Genomic DNA, 25132 nt, shown 5'->3' on the forward strand with positions numbered 1-25132 from the left:
CATCTCCGGGTTGCAGCCCGACAGCAGAACAAGCAGCATCTCAGTTGTTTCTGAAACTGTTGTTCTCCGACACAGCGGCGATGTGGATTTACAAGATCATTGTCGGACTTTTCGTCATTTCTTGTTCCGGTGAGTTTGTGGGAAACAGTTTACAACTATTTGTTTTGCTCCCTATCGACATTTAGGCTACCGGGCTGGTGGTGTCCCATCGCGTTGGTTTGCGCTCCGTTGACAAAACAGACCATCATCCCATGAGTTACTGTAATAGTGGCCTCATCTTACTTTGTGGAGATCATGTGGTATCACTATAATGTTTTTACAATATCCATATAGGATTTTACAGTGTTTACAGTTTATTGTTATATTTGTATGTCCTTCTAGGACATGATTAATAGGCTATACTTCTTTTTAAAGCTCGTTATAAGAAGACATGTCCTTTAGTGGTTTCTTTCATTTATTCAGTACTACTGGGTGATTTTTTCACATTATAAATTAAAAAAAAAAAAAAAAAAAAATCTTTATGATAAGATCATTGCTGCCGATCCAGCGGGAGGTTTTTCATCTCAACTCTTGCTGTAGTAGATTGTTGCAACATCTCTGCGCGAGAACGCATCACACCGCATAGGGACGCATTAACGTAATGTTTGACTGGAGGATCACATGAGATAAATTCGATGATAAAGTGAATAGATATAGCCCATTGTCCTCTAAATGGGACGTATTAAAAATCTAATTAGCGATTGAGTCATCCTGTAATCATAATAGAGGGCGATTTCGCGCCTCGTTGCTCCTCGGCACTCAGGCAGGGAAACTGCCGAGCCGGTGAACTGAAGTTGAGGAGCGCGCAGTGAACATGAACCTTCTGACCCTCAGTTTGCTTACCGCATCTCCAAACCACCAAATGCTGCATCTGAAACAGTTTCACATTCTCCGGTGTTTTCATGATCACTGCTCATCCTACAGCTTACGAGGCAAACCTTCCAACAGAAACATCAGGCTACCATTTTAGATCCCTTTGGTGAAGTTTTGCTGTGTTGATTTTTCTCCTACAGTCAGACCGGACTGTACGGGCAGAGAGTTTCTGCTCAAATGGGTAGGAGGAGAAGGAGGAGGAGAGAGCTCTCTCTCTCTGAATGTCTAACAGGCTCTCTGATTTTGCAGAGATGCAGAGAGAACCTGCCAACAACAGAGGCAATATACAGACACAGCACTGGGGCCCAGCGTGTGTGCGTGCCTGTGTGTGTGTGTGTGTGTGTGTGTGTGTGTGTGTGTGTGGTCAGTCTTGGTCTCATTGGGCAAGTTGCTAAGGGGACAGTGATAAATGACTGCGCATCCCATTAGGTCCTGTAGATTAATAGCAGTTAAAGCAGGCTAATTCACACATTGTAATGCTGTTGCCCAGCCCTTCCTCAGTCTAGCTGGGCTCATTAGCAGACTAGCTAGAATGTGCCTCCAATACCACAGAGACATAACACACTCATGCCTGTCAGTGTGTGTGTGTGTGTGTGTGTGTGCATGCATGTTTTTTTTTTGGTGTGTATATATGTGTAGATTAATATGCACATGTGCTAAACAGGTCCTTCGGTGTATTAGAGATGATTGGATGATACACGTGTTTATCACGGTAGCCACTAGCCTCATTACAGCAGGCCTCATGTTGAGTAGATGGTTAAAGAGAAGTTTGACCCCAGCAACAGTCCTGTTGCTCGGTCCTTGAGAAATACACTGAAAGCATGCATCACTAATTGTAAATAACTCTGTATAAGAGTGTCAACTAAATGCCTAAAATGTAGAATGTAAATGTTGCTGAACGGTGATGAACATGTATGTAATTGTGTATCAGAGAGCAGAAGAAATGCGCTCCAGGACTACCAGAGGACTGATGGCATACGATTGGTCGTCCGCTCTCCTGACCCCTCCCACCTGACCAAAAGCAGGAAGTTGAGCATGGCCAAGTGTGCCAAAGCCTGCAGCCGCAGCAAGCGGCTCCCCTTCCCCTGCAGGTATGTCTGACCTTACAGCATTAACCTTTCAGCTCTTGAAGAATATGGATGTCACCCTTTAATAATGTTCTTGACAGGTATTTACCCTTCTGTCAGGCGTCTTAACTGCTTTTTACATAGTTATGTAACACATGACCATAAGCTGTGTTGATTGTCCTGGGTTAACTTTGACAAATGGTTTTGCTTGAAGACGTTTAGGAAAACTAGCCATCATGCACTTCACTCTTCTCCTGGCTCTCTCTCTGCCTCTTTTTCTCTCCCTCTCTTTCTCCAGAGCGTTCCTCTATGATCATAAAAACAGGAAATGCCAGTGGCTGTCCTTCGACAGGAACTCACCAGGAGCCCAGAGCCAGCAGGACTTCAACTACCAACTCTATCAGAAGAAAGGTGCCCTGTGCCGTTCTGCCCTTTCTTTCCATCAGCAGATACTGAAGTGGTGTTTCCCTTATCACCTCATCTTTCCGTCAGAATAACTTTTCTTGCTCTGTCTCACTTAATTAGATCAGAGCTACAGTTTCATACTCTTTAGTAGAACAGGAGCTGCCTCAGAATATATGGAGAACTTAATGATTGTAATGTGCTAAATAATGATTTTCAGAGCCATTGTGCTTCATAATGATGGCACCTCTTAAAAAGAAGACGAGGAGGGGCAAGGGGTGATGTGGTGTTTATCGTGTTGTAGTAGCCTACATTATGGTCATTAACTTGGTGTTTGTGTAAACAATGGAAACTCACCCCCCCCTCCCCTTGACTCCACCAGCCCACAATAGTGAACATGCAAGCTGTGGAGACTATTTTTACTGGTTCCAAATGTTTTGCAGAAGATTAGGAAAACAGATTTGGATTTTGGCTTTGTCACGTCCTTGTTAAGCTAAGTATTATAACCGAACATCTCCTTCTGTCTGCTTTCTTCATCATCTCTACTGGCTCTGTATACACAACACTGTGCTCACATTGTTGGCTCATGTCACCAACTCTCTCTCTCTCTCTCTCTCTCTCTTTCTCTTCCAGACTACGTGAGGGAGTGCATTGTGGGTACAGGTCAGAGCTACAGGGGGCGGAGGTCGGTGACAGTGAGTGGAATCCTGTGCCAAGCCTGGGCCTCTCCTATTCCTCACGAACACAAGTAAGACTCTGATGTGGTTTTTCTTTTCACTACTACTGTGTGGAAAAATACTCTGAATTTTGACAATCTGAAAGTCGTTTATGAATTGACTCATGTCCGTTCTCAGAAACAGGAACTAATAATGTTAGAGCTGTCAGGTTCACCGATGGTTCTTTCTTACCGTAAGCATGGGGCAATGTGTTAGTGATGCAATTAGCTGGAAGCTAGAGGCTAGTGTGTGTGTATGTGTGTGTGTGTGTGTGTGTGTGTGTATGTGTTTGTGATATATTAGAGGTTGATTAGGGTCTTGGGAGTAGTCATTCATCAGAACTGATACGCTCTGACCTCATTGTAACGCTACAGAGTCACAGATCATTTCCTGCTGTGGCCTTACTGTTTATCTTTGTGTGTGTGTGTGTGTGTGTGAGCGCGTTTTAGGGGGATTAGGATCATATCTAATATGCAGCCTTTGGTTAAACTCTAGGTGTGTCGAATAGGGAGCCTTTTAGGACTGTTTCGGGTGTTGATTCACTATAATGTTCGCCTTGGGGTGTCGGTCAGAACACACAGGACACTTGGATATAGTTAGCTCTTCTTTACTTGAATTGTTCTCTTAGCACAACAGCACAGTATTGCAACCAATTGGGTTTACAGGTGTGGAGAATGGTGTGGTCTACAATAAGAACAGACACAAGAGATATTAAGAACAAAGCAACCAAATATGAATGACTCAAATTGCTAGGCTATACTCTAGGCCTACATAATGATAACATCACTGCCAATACTACACATATAAACAAGGCTGATACTCAAGTTCCACAAGTTCCAAATTCTCATAATTAACCAACAAATGAAATAGCTGCTTAATCTAATGTAAACTATGTAAACAGACTTCCAACATATTGCCATGATTACTAAAATTTCAACAATGTATAATGCCAACATCATTAGGAGATAGGAACAGTGAAATAGAGTTGTTAGCATAGTCTAACCACATTTAGCTTTAAGTTAGCATAGTCCACTTGTAGGAAGCTAACACTATCTGCTAAATAACCAACATCATAAAAGGTACAATTCCACCTCCGACAGTAATAGAATTACTTACAGTTCGTCAGAGACGCACACAACTCTCACACACCACTCGGACGCGGCAAGATTCGGTCCGGAGCAGCGAGATATGACCACGTCTCTCTGCTTTCTTGTCTCTTAATAACTGCGCAGCTCCATGCAGAAGCACCCAGCTGCAGCCTGCAGAACGGGGCGGGGCTACAGATAGGGGCGGGGCTACAGATCGGGGCGGGGTACAGGTTGGCCGCTAAACCAATGAAATCGTCCGCTAAAACAATGAAGTCGACCGCTAAACCAATGAAATCATCAATGAGCGGGATTACAGGTTCGATCTGTAGCTAACGTTAGCAGCTAGCGATCTGCAGCTAACGTTAGCAGCTAGCGATCTGTAGCCTAGCTAACATTAGCAGCTAGGGAGCCAGTAATGATAGCATTGATGTTAACTATGCTTGTCGGTTGTGCATTGTGATGATTTGGATAGTGAGTACTGTAGTGAGTGAAAAGTAATGTCCTCTCTCTCTCTCTGAAAAAAAATTGAAAAGGTAATAAATATATTTCACCATAAAAACATTTTATTTTAATTGCTGGTGTTATTGACTTTTCTTACATGCAACAGGGTGTTTGCGAATATATGTACGGTACGAAACTAAATTGAATAACTACTGCTATGTAAACAAACCACTACTTCCCTCGTTTCCAACCATAGTGGATTCTCAGTTTAGATTACAGGCGATCTGTAGTCCCACCCTGTTTTGACCTCTAAACCAATGAAATCATCAATGGGCGGGATTACAGGTTCGATCTGTAGCCCCGCCCCGTTCCGCAGCGAGTATACTTAGCTCCATGTGCTCAACAAAGCAGGTGCGCAGTTTCACCACTAGGGGGCACCTACATACCAGCCAACAGCCTTTCCAACAAGGCGCATCCCCCAGATAACACACATTTTTCAATATGTAGTCATACGCAAAGCCTTTTTGGTAAAATATATGCTTCCAACAGAAAACAGAGCCAGTTAAGTGGAGTTATAAAACCTAAAATCTGTAGGATAATGAAAGTGGAATGACCACTGATCGTAGTCTGTGCCTGCTAAGCTTAATGTCCAGCCTTTAGTCTTATATTCAGTCTTAAAATATTGTTTTTTCTTACATCAAGTGAAAAATTGTTCCACTTGTTTCCAAAGCAGTTTCACTTTTTAGAGGAATTTTCTACAAGTGTCAGTGTCAGTGTTGAAATAAGGCAGAATGGTCAGATCACTGTATTAGTATCAAGTAAATGTCAACAAGGTGATTCCAAGGAGTTGATTTGCCAAAAAAAGGCGAATCCAAGGCACTCTTCGTATGATTAAAAAGCTTTAATCAAAGGCTAGTTCATGGTCGAACAAATAAAATCAAGCCAACATGTTTCGGCCACACACGGCCTTCGTCAGGGCATAGCAATGAAAGCAGTTCACCTCACATACCATATATAACATAGGTTGACATTAGTCTAATGACAGTCAGCTGGTGAGGTAGTAAGACAATTACTGGTACCAGGTAAGGCCATCAATATTGACCTATCACCACCAGAGGTCAGTGTATACATCTATCTATTAACAAACATACATGTCATGTCAACACATACATACACAATATATAAATCAGATAAGTCTATAGAAAAGAAACCATGTCAATAGAGTCATTCAGACCAGGAAACACCATAGCCTAGAGCTTATGGATCCAGAGGATCTCTTTTTGGTTGAGTGTTCTCTGTCTATCCCATCTTCTAGAGGTTAAAGGGACATGATCTATACCAATAGCTGTAAAAAAAGACAGAGTGGCCATTGTGAAGGACCTTAAAATGTTTAGCAATAGCATAATCACAATTACCAGTTTTGACAGCATATTTATGTTCAGCCAATCGGTCCTGTAGACGTCGTTTAGTGCGTCCCACATAAAAAGCATCACAAAAGAACAGGAAAGTAAGTAGATAACATATGTAGTCTTACAGTTAAAAAAATGCCTAGTGGTATATAACTGTTGTGTTATTGGGTGAGTAAACCCTTTTGATTTGACTACTATGTCACATTGTTTACAATGGCCACACTTACAGGTACCACTGGGCACTCTAGGTAGCCATGTAACTTGTTCCTTGACAGATAGGTGACTGTGCACCAGTCTGTCACCGAGGGTAGGAGGAGGAAAAGAAAATACTGGGGGGTCTAGAAAAACCTCACGTAATCCATCACACTGGATGAGACCCCAATTCCTTTTGATGATGTTACTTATAGTGTAAGCCTCGGTACTATAACGGGTAGAGAAAAAAACTCAATCACTTTTTACAGTCATGGGTTTCCTCCTTAAAAGGGAATGACGTTCAAGAGAGCTAGCCTTAGAGAGAGCTGTATCTAGAACACTGGGAGAATACCTGAAACGACTATACATCTCACCACTCTTTTCCTTAAAGTCACTATCATTATCGCAAATTCTGCGCAGCCTTTGGAATTGTCCAAAGGGAATGTTCTTAATCAATGTATCCGGATGAAAACTCTTAGCTTGGAGTATGGTATTTTTATGTATCCTTAGAAGTTGATTTGCTTTGGAAACAAATACGATTATTTTTCCCCATTGGCAGATTTTTTTCACTTGATTAAAGAAAAAATAATACACATGTACACACAGAGGCACAGCTCACCCTACACCTTTACACTCTTTGTCTCTCATGCCAGAGATGACTTTGAAAGGCTTTGCAGTGAGTCGTCGCTGTAGCGCAATAATCAAAGAGGGCAGCTTACGTTTGTACCCTCCAGTGAACCTGCTTTATCAGACGGCTGTGAATGTCTCTGTAGGTCAGGTAATTAAAGCCAGGCGGTTGGTATGTTTTATCAGTCGGCTCACAGGCATGGGAAACTTGGAGACAAAATTACAAGATACACACACATACCCATACACCCATGCACACACACAATAACAAATTGCATCTTTATCAGTGAAAGCTTTCTCCTTTTTTGTGATTGCCGAGCAAAGGCCTTCTCATTTCTAATTTACTTGTCATTACCCATTTGACTGAAAGGCTACTTCTGAACTTTGTCTTTTCATCTTCATTTGGAAAAACACAACTTGACTGGAAGACTACACTCGTATTTCTGTCCCAGTCAGGACCGTGTCCGTCATCACAACTAGTGACCACAACCATATGTTTGCCTGATGTAGGAAAGATATGAGTCACACAGAGATTTATCACTGTGTTTACACTACATGCAGAGCCGGCCTCATGGAAAACTAATGATGCTCGTACATATTGATCCTTTTGAAAATAGAGAATAGTTCTCTCTCCGTCAAAAACTCTTTATCTTCCAAGGTTCAATCCTTTGGAGTCTCCATAGTGACTGTGGTTAATTTTCGCTGACCGAGGCAGGTTACAGCCACCAGAGGTTGGCAGCAGCTCTTTCAAACATGAGTACAGGATTATGGATTCTGTCAATGATAAAAGAGCCAACAGAAACTGTGGCCTTGGGCATTTTTGAAAGAGTGGTTGCTACGCATGCTAGCTAGAATATTTGGTAGCCAGGCTTTGTACATGTGTCTGTTTGCATAACTGTGGCTCTGCCTCCTGACAGATTCATGTCTAAGAGGTACAGGAAGAAGGACCTTCGGGAAAACTACTGTCGGAACCCTGACAACTCCACCGCTGGACCGTGGTGCTTCACCACTGACCCCCGCCCACACCTCAGACACCAGGAGTGTGGCATACCACAGTGCTCACAGGGTAGGCTGCTGACACACACACACACAAAACATACATTTGTCACATGCACAGACACACAAAATGTACATATGTGAGCGGACATTCATCTTGAAATAATGCCCATTCCACATTGCAAATTGCCTCACCAATTGAGGCTTGATAGTCTGGAATGAGCTGCAGCAAATTAGGCAATCACACAGTACCTTGCACTAAGCGATGTTGGCTCTAGCTGTGCAGCGCTGTGTGCGTGCGTATGTGTGTGCACACAGGTTTTCTCTTTTCGCCGAGGCCAGCTGCAGCCGTTTCCAGGTGTGAGGTTCAGTTTATGTTGTCCTCTCTCATTCCATCATGCTCCAGCTCTGTAAATGGTTTGAACCCAAAGAGGCTGGTGTTAGGGCATTTGGAGTGATTAATCCCCCTGTCCTCTCCTATAGATAAAATGTTAGCTGTTTTACATAGCTATCCCAGTGGCACAGATACACAGTGCCTATTGGTTGGAGTTATAGGCCTATATACATACAACGTTTATATTTATCCTGTCAGGATGAGAGAAAAGCACTTTCCCACCACTGTCTCAGCCTCTATGTTATATCACACAATATTACTGTCAGACACTGATCTCTCCCTGTAGAAGGGGATGATAATGACCTCTGTTATCTAATCCCTGATGATTCATGCTGTCAGAGGGGATGTTCCCTCTGTGTGTATGACACTGGATCATGTTAATGAGAGACCAGGCTGTGGTTTGATAGCGCAGGATGGGAATCTATGTTGCTCTCCAACTCACATATTGGATCCCACCGGGCTACCACGAGCTATAAAACTGAGTTAACAACCTTTTCTTTTTATTTTGATAGAAAGCGTGCATTTGTTCAGAAGAAAAATGGCTGGGAGGGTTTATTCAGAAATTAGTTGGAGTTAATGGGAAACATACACACAGACACACACACACACACACACACACACACACACACACATACACATTGTGCAGTGGCGTAAAATGTGCTCTGTCATGGGAATGGTGGACTCATAAACATCTGTTTCTAATCTAGATGTTTTCTGTTGTTTACACTAGACAATGTGTGCTACCCACCATGCTAAACAACTAATGGTACCTTCTGTACATCAAAGAGATCCTTACCTTCATTAGTCAGACACACACTATGTGTTTCCATACATTATATATATAGTATAACGTCTATACTTCAGTATATATGAAGAGTTTAATTCCAAAATGTTATATAACCATTTTTTGGGGGGAAATCATGACCTGAAATTCATCATTTAATATCTGTAAAACATAGAAGATCCAATATGTGAAAGTGTTATGGCTTTGTCGACCAAGAACTTACTTACTGTCATGATTTACTTTAATTCTGTGCTATCGATCATTTTGTTAGAATTGTTGTGATGTGTGGTGTTTTTAAAGTGCCAAATGTCTCATTTTGAAAGAACACCCTTCATGTTTCCTTTTGATTTATTCAAATCACAAATGTTGGTTGTGATGCATCACAGATATAACAAAGAGAAGACTGAATTTCACTTGAAATTCTCTATGTTGATTTTTTAAATTCTTACTCTGAGCTGTGTTTGTTTTTCTTTTTGTGTGTGTGTGTGTGTGTGTGTGTGTTTGTCCGTGCGCATGTGTGCTGCATAGTGGAGTGTATGAGCTGTAATGGGGAAGATTACAGAGGACCAATGGACCACACAGAGAGTGGAAGGGAATGCCAGCGCTGGGACCTAGATGATCCACACAAACACCTGTACCACCCCAAGAGGTAACACACACACACACACACACACACACACACACACTTGCATGGCCAATCACACTGCAGTCTGCATGCTCAATCACACATAATCCCTCACATACAAGGTCATATATAAAACTATGGAAATTGCATGGCAATACCTTATGTAGTAATGAGATCATAGAAAAATGTAATATGGTTATGGGGCACTAACTCTTATTTTGTATATTTGTGGAGTCCACATTGCTCTTTTACTGGAGATGGAGTGATTTGGAATCAGCCAGCGTGCCTTCCCTGGAGGAATGTTATCAGACTGCAGTGTAATTGTGTGTTTTTAGCTGTGCTACACTGAAAAACACTTCATTTTGGCTTAATGGGCCTAAATTCCTCTAAGCTCTCAGTAGATTATAAAGCAGACCAGTCCAGCCTGGAGATAAGTTTACACCTATTTTAAGTAGGCCACATATTCCAGTAATGTATTATTATTCCTTACATGATCTGTGCATGTGTGTGTGTGTGTGTGTGTCTGTGTGTATGTGTGTGTGTGTGTCTGTGTCCGTGTCAAGCGTGTGTTCCAGCTAGTCAGAAGGCAGGTGGTCTGGATTAGTGTGGACTCGTTAACACGTCCTTAATCATCCCAGTGTTTGTGTAAACGAGGTCCCAGGCTGCACATAGCACTAATGTAATGAGGGGGTCCCACGGCCCGACACTGTGGGCCTGCTGGAGACTAGAGTCCTGCAGGGATGGGGGCTTTGGGAGGACTTAGAACACCTGTAGTGGTGCAGCCTGTTATTATCTTCCACGCTCCCTCGAGCTCTGTGCAGATTCACAGATGTAGCTGTTGTAGTATCCCAGTTACTAATGCCTGAACTGCATGCAACGGTGAATCGCTTCTTGCTCTGTCCCCATCATTTGGAAAATCGAAATTTTATTCTCTTTTCAGGTTTCAGAGGGCTTAAGGAATGAGGAATGTGGCAATTAGTGTTTTGTTTTGTGTCAGTTCTGCTGAACTTCAAGCCATAAAAATGTGCTGTGTGCTGTATGATTGATGGATGATATATGCAGCATAAGGGTTTTTACCACTGTATGTAATGTACTCAGTTCTGCTATGCTTTTCGCTCTTTTTATAGGTTTTTTTCTGGCTCTGAGCTTGTTATTTGTATGTGTTTTGTATTAGGTATCCTGACAAGGGCTTGGACGATAACTACTGTAGGAACCCAGACGGACGCCACAGACCCTGGTGCTTCACCACGGACCCACACACACCCTGGGAGTACTGCAACATCAAAGTCTGCGGTAAGCGCGCATGCATGTGTGTTTGTTTGTGTATGTGTTTTCATGAGTTTGCTATGAGTTTGTTATGCATGTTAAGTGAAAAGCCAATGTGTACGTGTGTGGGTGTGTTTGTGTATGTAGCAGAAAAAGAAGTGCACAGTGTGACCAGAATTTATAACGTCCTGTACCTTTCATTTTGTCACTCCTCTCCCTCTGATTGGCTGATGCTATGGGATATATACACACAGACACACGCACACACAGAAACACACGTACACACTCCTCCTCTTCGGTTTGGTTCTCTGTTATGTCTTCTCTAATAGCCAGAATGTTTATTTTCCTCCTGCACCACTGGCTTGCTGTTTATTGTTCTATGCCAGCTCCTACGTGTGGTGGTCAATCTGCAGAGGGCTCAGTTACTGCTCTACATAAACCTCCTGTTACACACACAGACACAACACCAGGGTCACACACACACTACAAGCAGATTGCTTACATTACACTTCACACACATAGCGAGTGAGTGAGCAGTGTGAGTGATGTGTAAGAGGGGTGTGTGTGTGTGTGTCTGCTGGCAGTGTACAAATGTGTCCAATATGCTCATGTAGTGTTTTCTGTGTCTACACTCTTAGACAGAGTAAACTGTCAGCCAGATATGCCCTAGTTGACCCTATCATTGATATGAAGTCATTGAGGTGAGACAGCTACTGCGGTCTTCAGGAACATAAAGCAGAGAGAATACTAGTGTTGTTGTTGGGCTCAGCTCCTCTCTCCTGACTCTGCGACTGGCCTGCTTGCCTGCTAGAATCATCAGCAGTCCTGGCACCGTGTTTACTAGATGGCATTCCTCCATGTGGACCCAGTGATTCACTGTTCCCCCTGCTTTTCCCTTTAAAAATCCTCTCCCACCCCCTACTCACTCTCTCTCTCTCTCTCTCTCTCTCTCTCTCTCTCTCTCTCTCCCTCTCTCTCTGTGTTTGTGTCCCTGTCTCTCTGTCTTCCTCTCTCTCTCTCTCTCTCTCTCTCTGTCTCTCTGTGTGTGTGTGTGTGTGTGTCTCTCTTTCTCTCTCTCTCTCTGTGTGTGTGTGTGTGTGTGTTTGTGTGTGTGTGTGTGTGTGTGTCTCTCTCTCTCTCTCTTTCTCTCTCTCTCTCTCTCTCTCTCTCGCTCTCGCTCTCTCTCCCTCTGATATGGGGGTTTGTTGGGAACAGACCAAGTTTACGACCCAGTTAGTCTTAATCAAAACAAGGCAGAGAGGGGAGAGCGAGAGACAGAGAGACTGAGTGTTCTTTTGTCAAAGGCCGGCTCCTTTGTTTACCGTCATAACCAGTGCAAATCTATTTTTAGACAAGCTGTATGGACAGAAACTGTCTGTTTAGAGACTGGAGGATCTGATGTTGTGTATAGTTATGCATAACGTTCAGGCTAATGAACTCATGGATAATGAACTAGTGCTTGCACGTTGCTTTCGATGACTGTAGCAGCCATGACTAGGATGATCCGAGATGCAGAAAAGTAGACCAGATAGGATTTCCTGTCTTGTTTTTTTTTTTAAATCTTGGCCATAGTAGCATAATAATAGATCTTCTGAACCCCTAGAGGGAGCTGTTCTGTTATTATCAGGTGGCCCAAAGACTGAGGCTGTTTGGCCAAAGTCAACATATCAAAGGCACGTTCACATACTGTAGAACATTTACTTTAATCTATGTCATTTATCCCTATTTATTCTTTAAATGGTCTTTTAAATTTCCTTTGACACCCCCAATATTCCTCACTCCTCCACAGACACAGTCGTTAAAAGTAATGTGGAGGAAACAACGGAGTGTTACCATGGAAGAGGACGGGGCTACAGGGGGACAGTCGACGTGACGCCCACTGGACTCACCTGCCAACGCTGGGACTCTCAGTATCCCCATAACCACACATTCACACCTCAGGCTTACCGCTGCAAGTGAGTCACACACGCATATAGACAGCCATCCACTCACACACACCCACACACATACACACCCACACACACACAGAAACACACACACATACACATGCACACAGATTACAGAATGACTAACTCTATGCTTTCCAGAGACCTGAGAGAAAACTACTGTCGGAACCCAGACGGCCAAGATTACCCATGGTGCTTCACCACCGACCCCAGATTCCGCACAATGTCCTGTACCAACATCCCTCAGTGTGGCGCCCAGAACATGCAGGTCAATGGTGAGAGACAAGCGACAAGCCAATGCCATTGCTAGAAAGACTTGTAGATCAGAAATAAACATAATTCTTCACAGTCATACTTTTATGTATTACATCGTATCGTGGCTTTATCTAATCATGAACCCCATATCGCGTATCAAATCATATCATGAGATAAGCATATCATCCCATCCCTAATTATGGTTTCATTTCACAGTCAAAACAGCATGGGGAGAGCAGATTTACTCTACATCTGAAGCAGTGAAATATTCAGCATGTTCATGTTCTGTGGACCCTGGAGTTCACATGAGACCTTGTAGTTAGATCTGCTGAACTACTAATAGAGTAACCACACGTGTTGGTTTGAGACCATGTTTTCTCCTTCCCTATGGAGAACTGTAGCCCTATCGGACTGTGGGAAGGACTGACCACCACGCGTCACATAAACCATCTCTGACAGCGGCTCAGGATCGTCAGGTCTCACTGGACAATGAAAGATGGGGTGGAAGGATTAGTGCTGGTTTGAAATTTTTCTGGGGCAGCAAGAGATTTATTTGCAAGTAAAAGATGTGGATCCATGGCTGAATACACAAATTCAAATTTCTCAAGGGATTTTTGGGATATTTCGTAGAGGCTGTTTGGGCTTGCAGTGGGATTTATAAGTCCTTCTCTGAGGTTGTGTTGTGGTCTACTCTTGAGGTTTGAGTATGTTCCCACATGTAGATGAAAAGCAGGGTGACAGACAGTTTTAAGAACATATTTATGACCTATGTTTTCTTAGGCACCATTGTGGGCTTATATGTGCTCCCAGCTAGGCATATTACAGATCCAATGAGAACCATAATAGCTTGGAATCTAGGGGTTTCTTTAGCTTTCTCTGCTTATAATTCACAAGTCCTCTGATTTTTCTTTACATGATTTACAGTACAACAAATACTGTATGGTACAGAATATACAAAGACTATTGTTGTGGTGGTACAAGTTTATGGAAGCTTGGCAAACTTGACGCCTGTTATCCGTGTTTGTTGTTCATAGCTATTGTGTGTTTGTTCAGACATATGTGTATAGAATGACTGCTTTTTTTTTTTTATTGCAGACTGCTATGACGGCTTTGGAGAGACTTACCGAGGAGAACAGTCAAGGACTAGATCAAACCTGCCCTGTGATCCCTGGAGAGACCACCATTACAGGTCAGCCCACTGGATCCGCACCACTTGCTAACTTAATCACTTTCTCAAACCCCATCATGATGCACAAAACAGGACTGTGCTATCAATAACTTTCCTTGTATTTCAGTATACACTAACCAAGCACATCTCCCTAAAATATGGATCAGAATGTCACAGAGCTCTTGTACCAGCAGTAGCCTCGAGTACAGAAGTCTTTTAAGAGGCTGGGATCAATGCAAACTATTGATAATGCCCAGAAAATATCCAAATTAACTGGATGCCGATGGGAAAATGAACGCCAGAAAAATACTCTTTTTGCGATGTAAAGTTTCTGCAGGACGGTGCTGGTATGCAGGAGAATGTGTGCCTGTGTTTTCCAGAACCATGTGTGTGAACCTGAGAGGTGAGGGTGGTGGTCGGTAAGGGGGGGGCGACCTGTTATTGACCTGTAGTTAAGTCATATTGTTGTTAGCGGATCAAGGCAAGCCCTGGGGTTTCTCAGAGGAGAAAAGGCTCCTGCGGGTGCCGTGACTAGCCTCTCCAGCTTCTCCTAAATGGCTAGAGAAGTGTTTCCCTGAAGATGACCTAACTCAGCAGGAATGACTCCCAGTGATAACTTGGCTGGGGGACGTACACTTCACACCTCACCTCTGACCCCCAGCCCCTCCCTGCGAGGAACACTTCAAAGCCAATCAGCCCCCTTGCTTGGCTCCCGCCCAGGGGGTCAAAGGTCAGGGCCAGCGAGTCACAGCTGGCTGTTTATGCTAGCTGCCAGAGACACAACACACACACACACAAATATGTGAAACCTGGGCATGTACACATTTGTAGCTTCACATGCACACTCAACCCCAACACATTCTCGCTCATTCACACACACACTCTGTCTGTCTTGCTCTGTTGCTCTCACGCAGTCTCCCTCTCACACATACACACACACATACACACACACACACAATTCCTCCGTCTTATCGCCCCAGGCATTCAGTCTGGGAAAAAATTCTGTGGTTTTTAAATTCTTATGAGAATATCCCCATGTGTGGGATATGTCTGCATGTGCATGTATTAGATATGTGTGTGTAGGTGGGTGCATACTGTCTCGGTGAGTAATACCTCTGTAGATCACCTTATCTCCTCCTGAGGGAGAGAGCATACACAGCTGTGTGTGTTGACTGTCCAGATACGATCTGGCTAAATTGGTTCAGCTTTAGTAATACTAATAGTTGTAAATCACGGGAAAACTTTTTCTGCTTTCATCGAAGAAACAGTGGAACTGTCTGTGTAAATGGAAAAAATCCCTTTAGTTTCTCAAATTGTCTTCAGATCGGATCACTAAATGGTGATGAATAGTTATTGGATCGCTTTGGTAATGCTGTTATCGTTATTGTGTATTGTGTGTGTGTATGTGTGTGTGTGTGTGTGTGTGTGTGTGTGTGTGTGTGTATGTGTCCAGTGGAGAGAGGGGCATGCTGATGCCTGGCCTGGACGGAAGCTACTGCAGAAACCCTGATAAAGACAAACATGGTCCCTGGTGTTACACCAACAACACAGCTATATACTGGGACTACTGCAATGTCAAACCATGTGAGTGACATGCACATGTGTACTTACAGTGTACACACACACACACACGCACACACACACAGATGCACGCACATTTAAAGGAGATGATAGACTGTGTGAAGTCGACCGTTTGTCTGACCTCCTGTGAATTGTAAATAAGACAGAGCTTGTGTCGATCTGTCTGCACCCTCTGTCTCTGTCTCTCTCTCTCTCTCTCACATACACACACACACACACACACACACACACACACACACACACACACACACACACACTTTACTTACTTTATTGGCTGTGTGTAGATCTGTCTACACTCGCAGGTCAGTGTGTCAGAGGAGATTCACAACTCATCAGGAAGACAGGGGGGGTCTGTCTAACCATTCCCACATGGAGCAAGAGCCAAAGGCACCATGACTGCGTGTGTGTGTGTGTGTGTGTCTGTGTCTGTGTGTCTGTGTCCTTGGCTGTGTCTGTTTTAGTGAGGTTTCTGCTGCTTTGTAAATATGTACAGTATGTATGCATGAATTTTGTGCTTCAGTGCATATACATATACATACAGAGGAGATGCCAGTGGACCTAATGATAGTGTGTGGTTTCTTCTTATCTTGTATCAGTTAATACCCACTCATCCCTCATTTGTCTCCTCTCCTCTGTGTAGGTGAAGCTTCACAGAACACCATTCCACAGGGTGAGTGTCTCTGTCTGTCAGCTTGTCCCTCTGTCTGTTTTTTTTCAAGTGGCTCAGCTGCTGTGCCTCTGTATTTGATAGCCTCCAAGGCAAGTAGCAAGTAGCACAATTGTGTTTTATGTCCCACCACTGCGGTGCCATGGTGCAGGAGGTTATGTCGTCATGGTGGCATCTGTCTGTCTGTGTGCAGACACATTCTTGTGCACACAATAACTCAAAAACAATACATGATAGAAACTTCATACTTACACAATATATTCCCCCTATAGAGGAGATGATCTGATAAGATTTTGGAGTTTGCTGCATAAATTTGCATATTATGAGGAAAAAGTGCTTTTCTGAAACTCTAAGAGACAGTACGGATTTCAAATTAACACAGCCCAGGTGTTATGTGAAGACAAGTATGTTGATACAGACATACTTGCTAATTAACACATTTAGTGTAATTAATGACCTCATTAGCATAGCCGGTTATGTTTAATATATCATGGTGATACATTAGGCAGCTCAAGTGCCTCTTGTTTGTATTGTGATCCATATACTTTTGTAAACAATATGTCACCATTGAATATGGCCGTGCCTGTAAATGCATATTTATTTCTTAACTTTGATGGTAATTGCTACATGACATGAAATATATGAAATATTTTGACCAGGTGTTTGTGTGTGTGTGTGTGTGTGTGTGTGTCTGTCTGCTTTTCCAGGTGAGCCGTCCTCTGTGGGGTGTATTATCCATAAGAGACCCAGGATAGTGGGGGGAGGTCCAGTGAGCATATCAGAGGGCAGCTGGATGGTCAGCATACAGAGAGGGTACGGCAATACATCCACATATGACACTCTACACACTTTAATCTACCATTGAAGAAAAAGGGCAGGCCACCCTGCCCTTTAAAGAATTTCATTAGTATTTTTTTTTCCAATGGAGAGTTCAAATACTGCTGCAGATGCTTTTCCATCCTGCCCAGAAACACTGAAGACAGAAACACTGCTACATGCATGCAAACATTCAGAGCAAATGTGTTTCTCCTTATAGTTTTAATCTACAGTGGAACCCTTGATAAAAGCCCCCCAAAACCATGCATTTATCCCCCATCAGTAGCCTCCAACAATTTAAGTGAAACTGATTAGGCATAATTGTAACACAAAACAAATGTCTCATAATTAGCTGGTCGCCAGATTATTCTTTGTGCTTTTTGACAGCTGAAAAATAGAAAAAAAAAAAGAAATTTCCAGCCATTTTTACTCAGGGACAGAGCAATAGTGCAGCAGTAATTCACTGCAGTACACGCAGGGCAATTTTGAGTCCTGCAAAGCCCACATCTACAGTATACATTCTAGTTAGTTATAGGCTCTCTCTGTACAGATGCTTATGCTGCGTTTGAGAGATGTCAGAAAGTCGGAAATTCTGAGTTGCTATTAGGAACAAAGCAATGAAACGGCCCTTCAAGTTGGAATTCCAAGTAGGACACTCAAGCAAGATTTCTCAACCTTGAGTTTTCTGAATTATCTGATGTCACGTCACCATGGCAACATACACAACATTACTTTTAACATCCTTATCCTTCAAAATGGACTTGCATTTTCAGCACTGCATTATCTTAAATCCATCAAACCGCCTGTGTGGTATATGGTTACACTTACACACATACATTTGAAATGTAAAGTTGAACTTAAAGTTGCTAACATTCTCAGCAAATATAATTGACATAACATTAGCTGTTGCATGGGGAACACTGTTTTACATTGGGGAAATTAAATCTCGTGGCCGTCTCTGAGCTGGACCACTGGAACGCACGGAGGTTGTAAGTACGACCTAGCAACTGAGAATTTCCGACTTACGACTTGTAAGTGGAATGCTGCATCAGTGCCTGTATCCCGCAGTTGTTGGTGACTTAGACCAGTCCATGATGAGTCATGTCCACTCTCTGCTCTTTCCAGGTCAATGCACTGGTGTGGAGGTTCGCTCGTACGAGAGGAGTGGGTACTGACTGACAGACAGTGCTTCTCCTCTTGGTAACTTCATTACTAGCTCCCTCTCTCTTTATGTCACATTTCTTTCCTGCTTGCGTCCCCTTGCACTGCCACTGCATTTTTATTTTATACAGTCAGTGTATTAAATGTAGTACTTGTGTCTCTGTTTATATGTATCACTGTATGTTCAAGTGTAAGCACCTAAATGACTGAATCAATTTTCATCTCTAATGTTAATCAGTCTGAGCTCCATTGCTCCATAATAAATATTTAGTATTATTTGATAATATATTAACCCTGTCCAATGCCTCTCCAGTGTTCCAGAGCTGAGCGAGTATCGGGTGTGGCTGGGAGTCTCTGATCTCAGAGAGGGAGCTCCTGACTGGTCCAACAGGCAGGAACTCAGCATAGCTCATGTGATATGTGGCCCTGAGGGCTCCAACCTGGCCCTCATAAGACTGTCTAAGTGAGTGCCTGGAAAAAATAATCTCAATGATATATTGATGTAACTGTGTGTGTGTGTGTGTGTGTGTGTGTGTGTGTGTGTGTGTGTGTGTGTGTGTGTGTGTGTATGCTTCATTTGAGGCAAAAAGCAAATCATGGTTTGTGTTTTCTCTGCTCCAGGCCTGCCTTTCCTGCAGAGAGTGTCCGCACAATTCAGCTGCCTGTGGCTGGGTGCTCCATCCCAGAAGGAACAATGTGTAAAATGTATGGATGGGGAGAAACCAAAGGTACTGCTATTCTATTCTCTACAGCTATTGTGTGTATATATACAGCTACTCTTATACCTACCACCTGTATCCATAGACATAGGGATGTTGTGCAGATGTAGCAATCATAGAAGTCTTCCATCTTGCATCTATCTTGCATTTACCCTGCAGTAATATTGGATTATTCTGCTTATTCTTTCTAAAAATTATGTAAGATGGAGCTGAATAGGCATTTTGTAACACAATCCTTTCTTAATCAATTGGTCACCACATTCCTTGTGATTTGTGATGGCTGAAAGAAGAACAAAATTAGAAATTTAATATATATAGCAATTATATGTTGAATGCACTGGATACTGTAAAAAGTAGGACTCCTACAATTGCTGCATCTCTGTGTGCTAAAACAGAACAGAATCAATGAACGGCTCCGGATTTTCCTGTTTTTCAGGTAGCGGCCATGATGATGTGCTGAAAGTGGTCGACCTGCCTATAGTCAGTAATGAGAAGTGTAGAGAGCAGCACAGAGGAAGCCTCCACATCACCGACAATAAGATCTGTGCAGGAGGCAAGAGGAACGAGGGAGTGTGTGAGGTAAACTGTTACTGTTATCTCTTCCTTTTCTCTCTCAGGTGTTTTACCATCCAAGTATGAGGCCAAATACCATTTTCACGGTTCAAAAGGGAAACTCCACCTTAGAATTCACATAGTATTTTTATAATGTTTTATAGTTTAGTCTCTACTTGTAAACAAACCTTTACTTCTTGGATAAAGTGATAGTTCCTAGATTTTATGACAATATTTGCTTTTTGGTTCAACACAGCACCTTTAAAGCTCAGGTTGCTCTAAATCTCGAACAAATGTTCTTTGAGTCCGCAAGCTTAGCATCCGATCCATTGTAAATAGAGCAGCTTCAGATTTCTGCCCTAAATAACATCACAGATCAGAGCCTTGGTTGTCTGGTTTCTAGCTTTGGAAGAGAGCTGTCCATGTTCACAAATACCGATGGAGCTGTCAATCACTAGGAACATAGAACTATGTTTTGCTTTAATTCAACCATCTCAAAAATGTAAACACTGATGATAGCCGTTTCTCAACCACTGCCTTATAAAAATATGCTGTTTATTTCGTGTTTTGCAGAGGGATTATGGCGGCCCCCTGGTGTGTCGGGACGGGGAGGTCAGGGTTATCTTAGGAGTGAGTGTCCACGGTAGAGGCTGCGCTCGGGCCAACCAGCCCGGCATCTTCATCAACGTGCCCTTCTACACACAGTGGATCCACAAGGTCTTCAGATACTACCCTAACCTCGAGAGTTTGTAGAGACTCACCACAGACTGAAACATAAGCAGTGGACTAAAGCAAACGTACTTCTCTAATTCCAGCAGTGCTGTCCGAATGACTTCTGTATTGTCCATATGTAACCCAGAGATCCATTAGAAACTGATCTGGGGATGGATGGGGAACTACCATGTACTTAGAATTACACACAACATTAACAGATACCATGCCGCTTGTGAATCATTGATGGTAATTATGAAGGATAAAAGGTAACACTGTTCAGATCCTGGATGGAGGAAATGAACAGCTGAAGCAACTGACTGTAAAAGATGGGACCTGATACAACTAGAATGCTACCAAGGATGTGTTTGAATGAGTTGTGAGCAGACCTAGTGAGATCAGACAGGCAAACATTTGGTTTTCATTCATCGTTTGTGGTTTTCATTTAGTAGCAAATCCACCGGAGTGGTATGTGTGCGTGTGAATACTCTCTTTATTCCTGGCATTACTTGAATGTTTTGGACACCAAAGTGCAGTGGTTCAGTGGCTCCCTCTGTAGAGTGCATCAATGGGCCACTTAGAAAACTATTCAGTGGTAGGGCACTGTTAAGGGCGCTCTAACCAAGCTCTCTGCATCACTACGGGCTTAGATAAAGTGGTCCTAACTGTATATAGTATTTTAATGAGTGTATTTGTGACACTCTAAAGGTGATTTGGGTCTTATAGATCTGTGACGAGAGAAAGTGAATGCGGTGGTAGGTAGATAAATGATGTACAATGTGATCTAAATTCTAAAGTTTCTCATAATCATGTCAACTGTACTGAAACACCAAACCTAACTCCAATATTCTAATGTTACCGCAAAGCCACCAACTGTATATATGAATCAACACGCTCTTTCCGTTCTGTATAGATAAAAAGGAATGTATGGCAGGTTAGCCTTGATATGATAAAAAAAAAGTATGTGTCCACACAAGCTCTCTCTTTACTATACCTGTTCTGTTCCTAACACCTTTCTCATTTCATAATGTGCACGTCTATCTGCGTTTGTCTGTTTGCGTGCATCAGTGTGTGTGTGTGTGTGTGCAGGAGAGACAGCAGAGAGAGAGAGTGAGCGTGCATGAGAGTTTGTGCATGTTTGAACCTGAGCTGAATGAATTATCCTCTCCCCACACTCAGACCTTGGCAGACCTCCAGTCCCAATGCACTCTGGATATTAGCTTGACAAAGTCTGTCGCTTCAAACTTTGTCTGGAAAGAGGAGATGCTCTTCATAACTCCATTGTCTGTTATGAGTGCTTCACTGGATTGACTGAATGGCCCTTCAAACAAATTAACACACCTCTTTTACCAGTGTAAATGACTGAGATAGCTTCATTTTATAACTACATTATGTCTGTGCGGGAAAGTGTGAGTGTGTGTGTGTGCACTGAAAGTTGCTGCAAGCTGCTATATTCTACAGGTTGTACAGTACTGTGTTATGTCCTCTGTATGATGTACGTTCACTATAAATTTCATAACATATTAACCAGTATGCTGAATGTTACGCTCAATCTCAGTAAGCAAATCATTGAATTAAGTGTTTCATTTGTGTGCTTTATGATGTTTGTCAATATATTAAAATGAGTTTTTTTAATCTAAGACATGCTTTTTGATTTCAAATGATTATAAATGTCTCTTATGCATATGCATGTCCTATATGTGTAATGAATGCAAATGTTGGGAGTGTAAGTGCGTATCTCTCATAATTAAGTCAATGCTGTTACCTTTGCCTACCAGTAGATGGCACTACAGTAGCATAAAGAACGTAAAGATGTCATTGGTAATCTAACTGTACTCTCTCTCTCTCTCGCTTTCTCTCTCTCTCTCTCTCTCTCTCTCTCTCTCTCTCTCTCTCTCTCTCATGCACGCTCCCACGGCTATACCCACACTCACGTCCACCCACGTGCACGCGTACGCCCATACACACACAAATAGAAACACAAATGTTGGCTTGTGCACACATACACAAACGCGCACACACGACCCCTCTCAGCCTCTGAGCTGTTTGTGATCAAATACTGTAACAGAATGGCAGTATTCTGTCTTTGCTCTATTTAAAGTCAGAGCTCAGAGACGGGGCGAAAGAGAAAGATATAAGGGGCATGAGAGGTGGGGGTAGTGCGGTGGGGGTGGAGTGGTGGTATAGAGGAAGGGGTGGCTGAGGTGTGAAGCGAAGGTGAAGGAGCAGAGCAGGGACTGAGGACTGAGAGCTGGAGATTAAACGCTGAATCCATTGATGTTGTATTAGGGAACTTATGGAGCAAGCAGAAAATACACAGGGATAGACATTTTCTGTTGCTATGCACAGTGTGGGCACTATGCGCTGACGCTGACACACGCAGCACACATACTCACACGCAGATATGCACACACACAGCACTCTCTGATAATACTCAGATACTGTAGAGGCATCAAAGAGAGATGAAGTGTAAGAAGTTCGCTTTCATCTGCAGGTCAGACAAATGGACAGAAACACGTATAGGTAGAGGCAGAGAGACACAAGAAAAAGCACAAGTACACACACACACACACAGACTGACTGAGTGGCTGACTTGACCCTGGCTCAGTGCACCATGAGATCTACAGCATACATGTGGCTAATGATCCATAGAACATGGTTTGTGTCAGGGCTGTTCATGCTGCCGTGAAAGCACTATGTGTGTGTGTGTGTGTGTGTTAAAAAGAGAGAACAAGCTGAGAAATGTACATTTACTTATGATGGAGGACACAGGTACACACCGCCACTGGATACTTTGACGTGTTACCCGTAAAATATGTACTGTAGGCTTTTTCATCTTTTACACAGTAGATTCAGACTGATTTAGTATAATGGATAAGTGTGGTATTTCCTGATAAATGTTAAGCTAAATCTCTGGCTGGTTGGCCATTGAAATTCAAACGCTGTAGCACGGCGCTCTCACATGCCGCCGCAGTTGGTTGATGATTGCATGCGGAGATGTAAGTGCTAGAGGTGGCGCCTCAGTCCCTCTGTGTGTGTGCATGTGTGTGTGTGTGTGTGTGTGTGTGTGTGTGTGAGAAACAGAGAGAGGGAGACTGATTATTCCCGGGAAAAGCTCTTATAAGCCACAGGATTCCCATTACAGTCCATTGAGTTTCAGACTAAGTTAAGAACATCTTTCATAATCTAATTGGGCTGTCTTTGTAATGGCATTTACCCTCTCATTTCAGGCACTTTCTGGACTCTCTGTGGTCTTTTCATTGGTAGCTCTCATTGGTAGTGGTTTGTGTGTGTGTGTGTGTTTGTGTGTGTACATATTTTCATGTTCTATGTCTATGAATACTACACTTGAGGCTGAGAAGAGAATAGTGTGCGTGATAAAGTTAAAGCTCTTAAACTCATTCTGCCTCTTCTCAGTATTTCATGCTGTAACTTGACGCACCACTCTATCTTCACACTTAGTTTACCATCAAGGTTATTCTCAGTTTTCATAGCACAGCTCAATACAATGAAAGGATAAAAAAAAACCTAGACGGTCAAATATATTTTGAGGAGAGATATCTTTTGTTAAAGATATGTGTAACTCTAATATGATGTGAACAATAACATCAATATCATCTACTTCAGCGATTCAGACTTTATCTCTGGGGACTCACAGATTTAAAAGGATTTTTTGTCACAATTTAAACTGTTCAGAGACTGTTGTGCAGACTCATTTAACAAAATTTGCTAGTTGTTAGGCTTCAAAACAACTTACCAACAGTAATTTAGCTTATCGTAATTTGCAGGAACTGGGGAAAGCTAAGGCAATATATATGCACACGATACAGCAGGTAGCTTCATGAAATTAATTGCCCAAACCAACTGTTCAATCCATCTATTTTTTTTATTTTCATTTGGAAGCCCATTTTAATGTTATCACAGCTCAACTTTGGATACCAATGCTTTGGAAACCACTGAATTACATGACTAATCATTAGCGAGCGATGGCGGATGAAATCTGGCATTTACCTAATGGTTTGAAAAGCTAACTTGTGACCAGAAGGTCTCTGCTTCAAATCCCTGGACTGACTGAGAAAATATGGCAGAAGGAAGTGTGCATAAATGCTCTCCTATGCTCAGCAACTATTCTGCAAACGCCCTGGAGAGAAGCACTTAATCTCCAACTGTTCAAATGGAGCTGCTCATTGGCCAACAATATGACACTATTGTGGCACTGGGCAGCACAAAGGTGTAAATATGTTTGAAGCCATCCACCCCACCATTTTATATTATTCTTAGCATGCTTGGTTAAATAAACATTTTGATGACTAACACCCTCAACTGGGAATGAAACATTTTCTGTCGCACAGTATTTTCACCAATGCCTGGAAACATTGAGTGTTGTGGTGTCAAATCCAGACGATTTAGCCCCACAAAACCTTGCCTGCAGTACAATGTGTGTCTTTTTTTCATGACATCTCAAAGTCTGGATCGATGTGCGCAGTAAATCAGTCGCTGTGGCAGTGGCAGTGTTGATATTGATCATTAGTTATTCAATCAGGCCCCAGGAGCCAGCAAGACAGACTGAGAGACAGACAGGCACGCAGGCAGGCATAGGCACACAGCAGGGTGAATCATCAGAGGGGGGGAAAAGG

At 42.7% G+C, this 25132-nt stretch overlaps 1 protein-coding gene across 1 annotated transcript; it reads left to right on the top strand.

The window, feature by feature from the left end:
• hgfb (hepatocyte growth factor b) lies at nucleotides 1-22085 on the top strand. The gene is made up of 18 exons (XM_071519978.1): nucleotides 1-129; nucleotides 1844-2003; nucleotides 2278-2390; nucleotides 3015-3129; nucleotides 7772-7920; nucleotides 9557-9677; nucleotides 10828-10946; nucleotides 12709-12874; nucleotides 13007-13140; nucleotides 14216-14309; nucleotides 15742-15872; nucleotides 16510-16539; nucleotides 17244-17349; nucleotides 18478-18552; nucleotides 18827-18976; nucleotides 19135-19241; nucleotides 19669-19811; nucleotides 20358-22085. Exons 1-18 carry the CDS (start codon nucleotides 81-83, stop codon nucleotides 20535-20537), a joined length of 2142 nt encoding a protein of 713 aa, XP_071376079.1. The 5' UTR covers nucleotides 1-80; the 3' UTR covers nucleotides 20538-22085.
• Nucleotides 22086-25132: the final 3047 nt, after the last annotated feature.

Source organism: Centroberyx affinis, unplaced genomic scaffold (genome assembly GCF_046629955.1).
Source record: "Centroberyx affinis isolate AG114_WGS23_722 - 3 ecotype Tasmania unplaced genomic scaffold, CSIRO-AGI_Caff_v1 ptg000755l_1, whole genome shotgun sequence".
NCBI lineage: Eukaryota > Metazoa > Chordata > Actinopteri > Beryciformes > Berycidae > Centroberyx > Centroberyx affinis.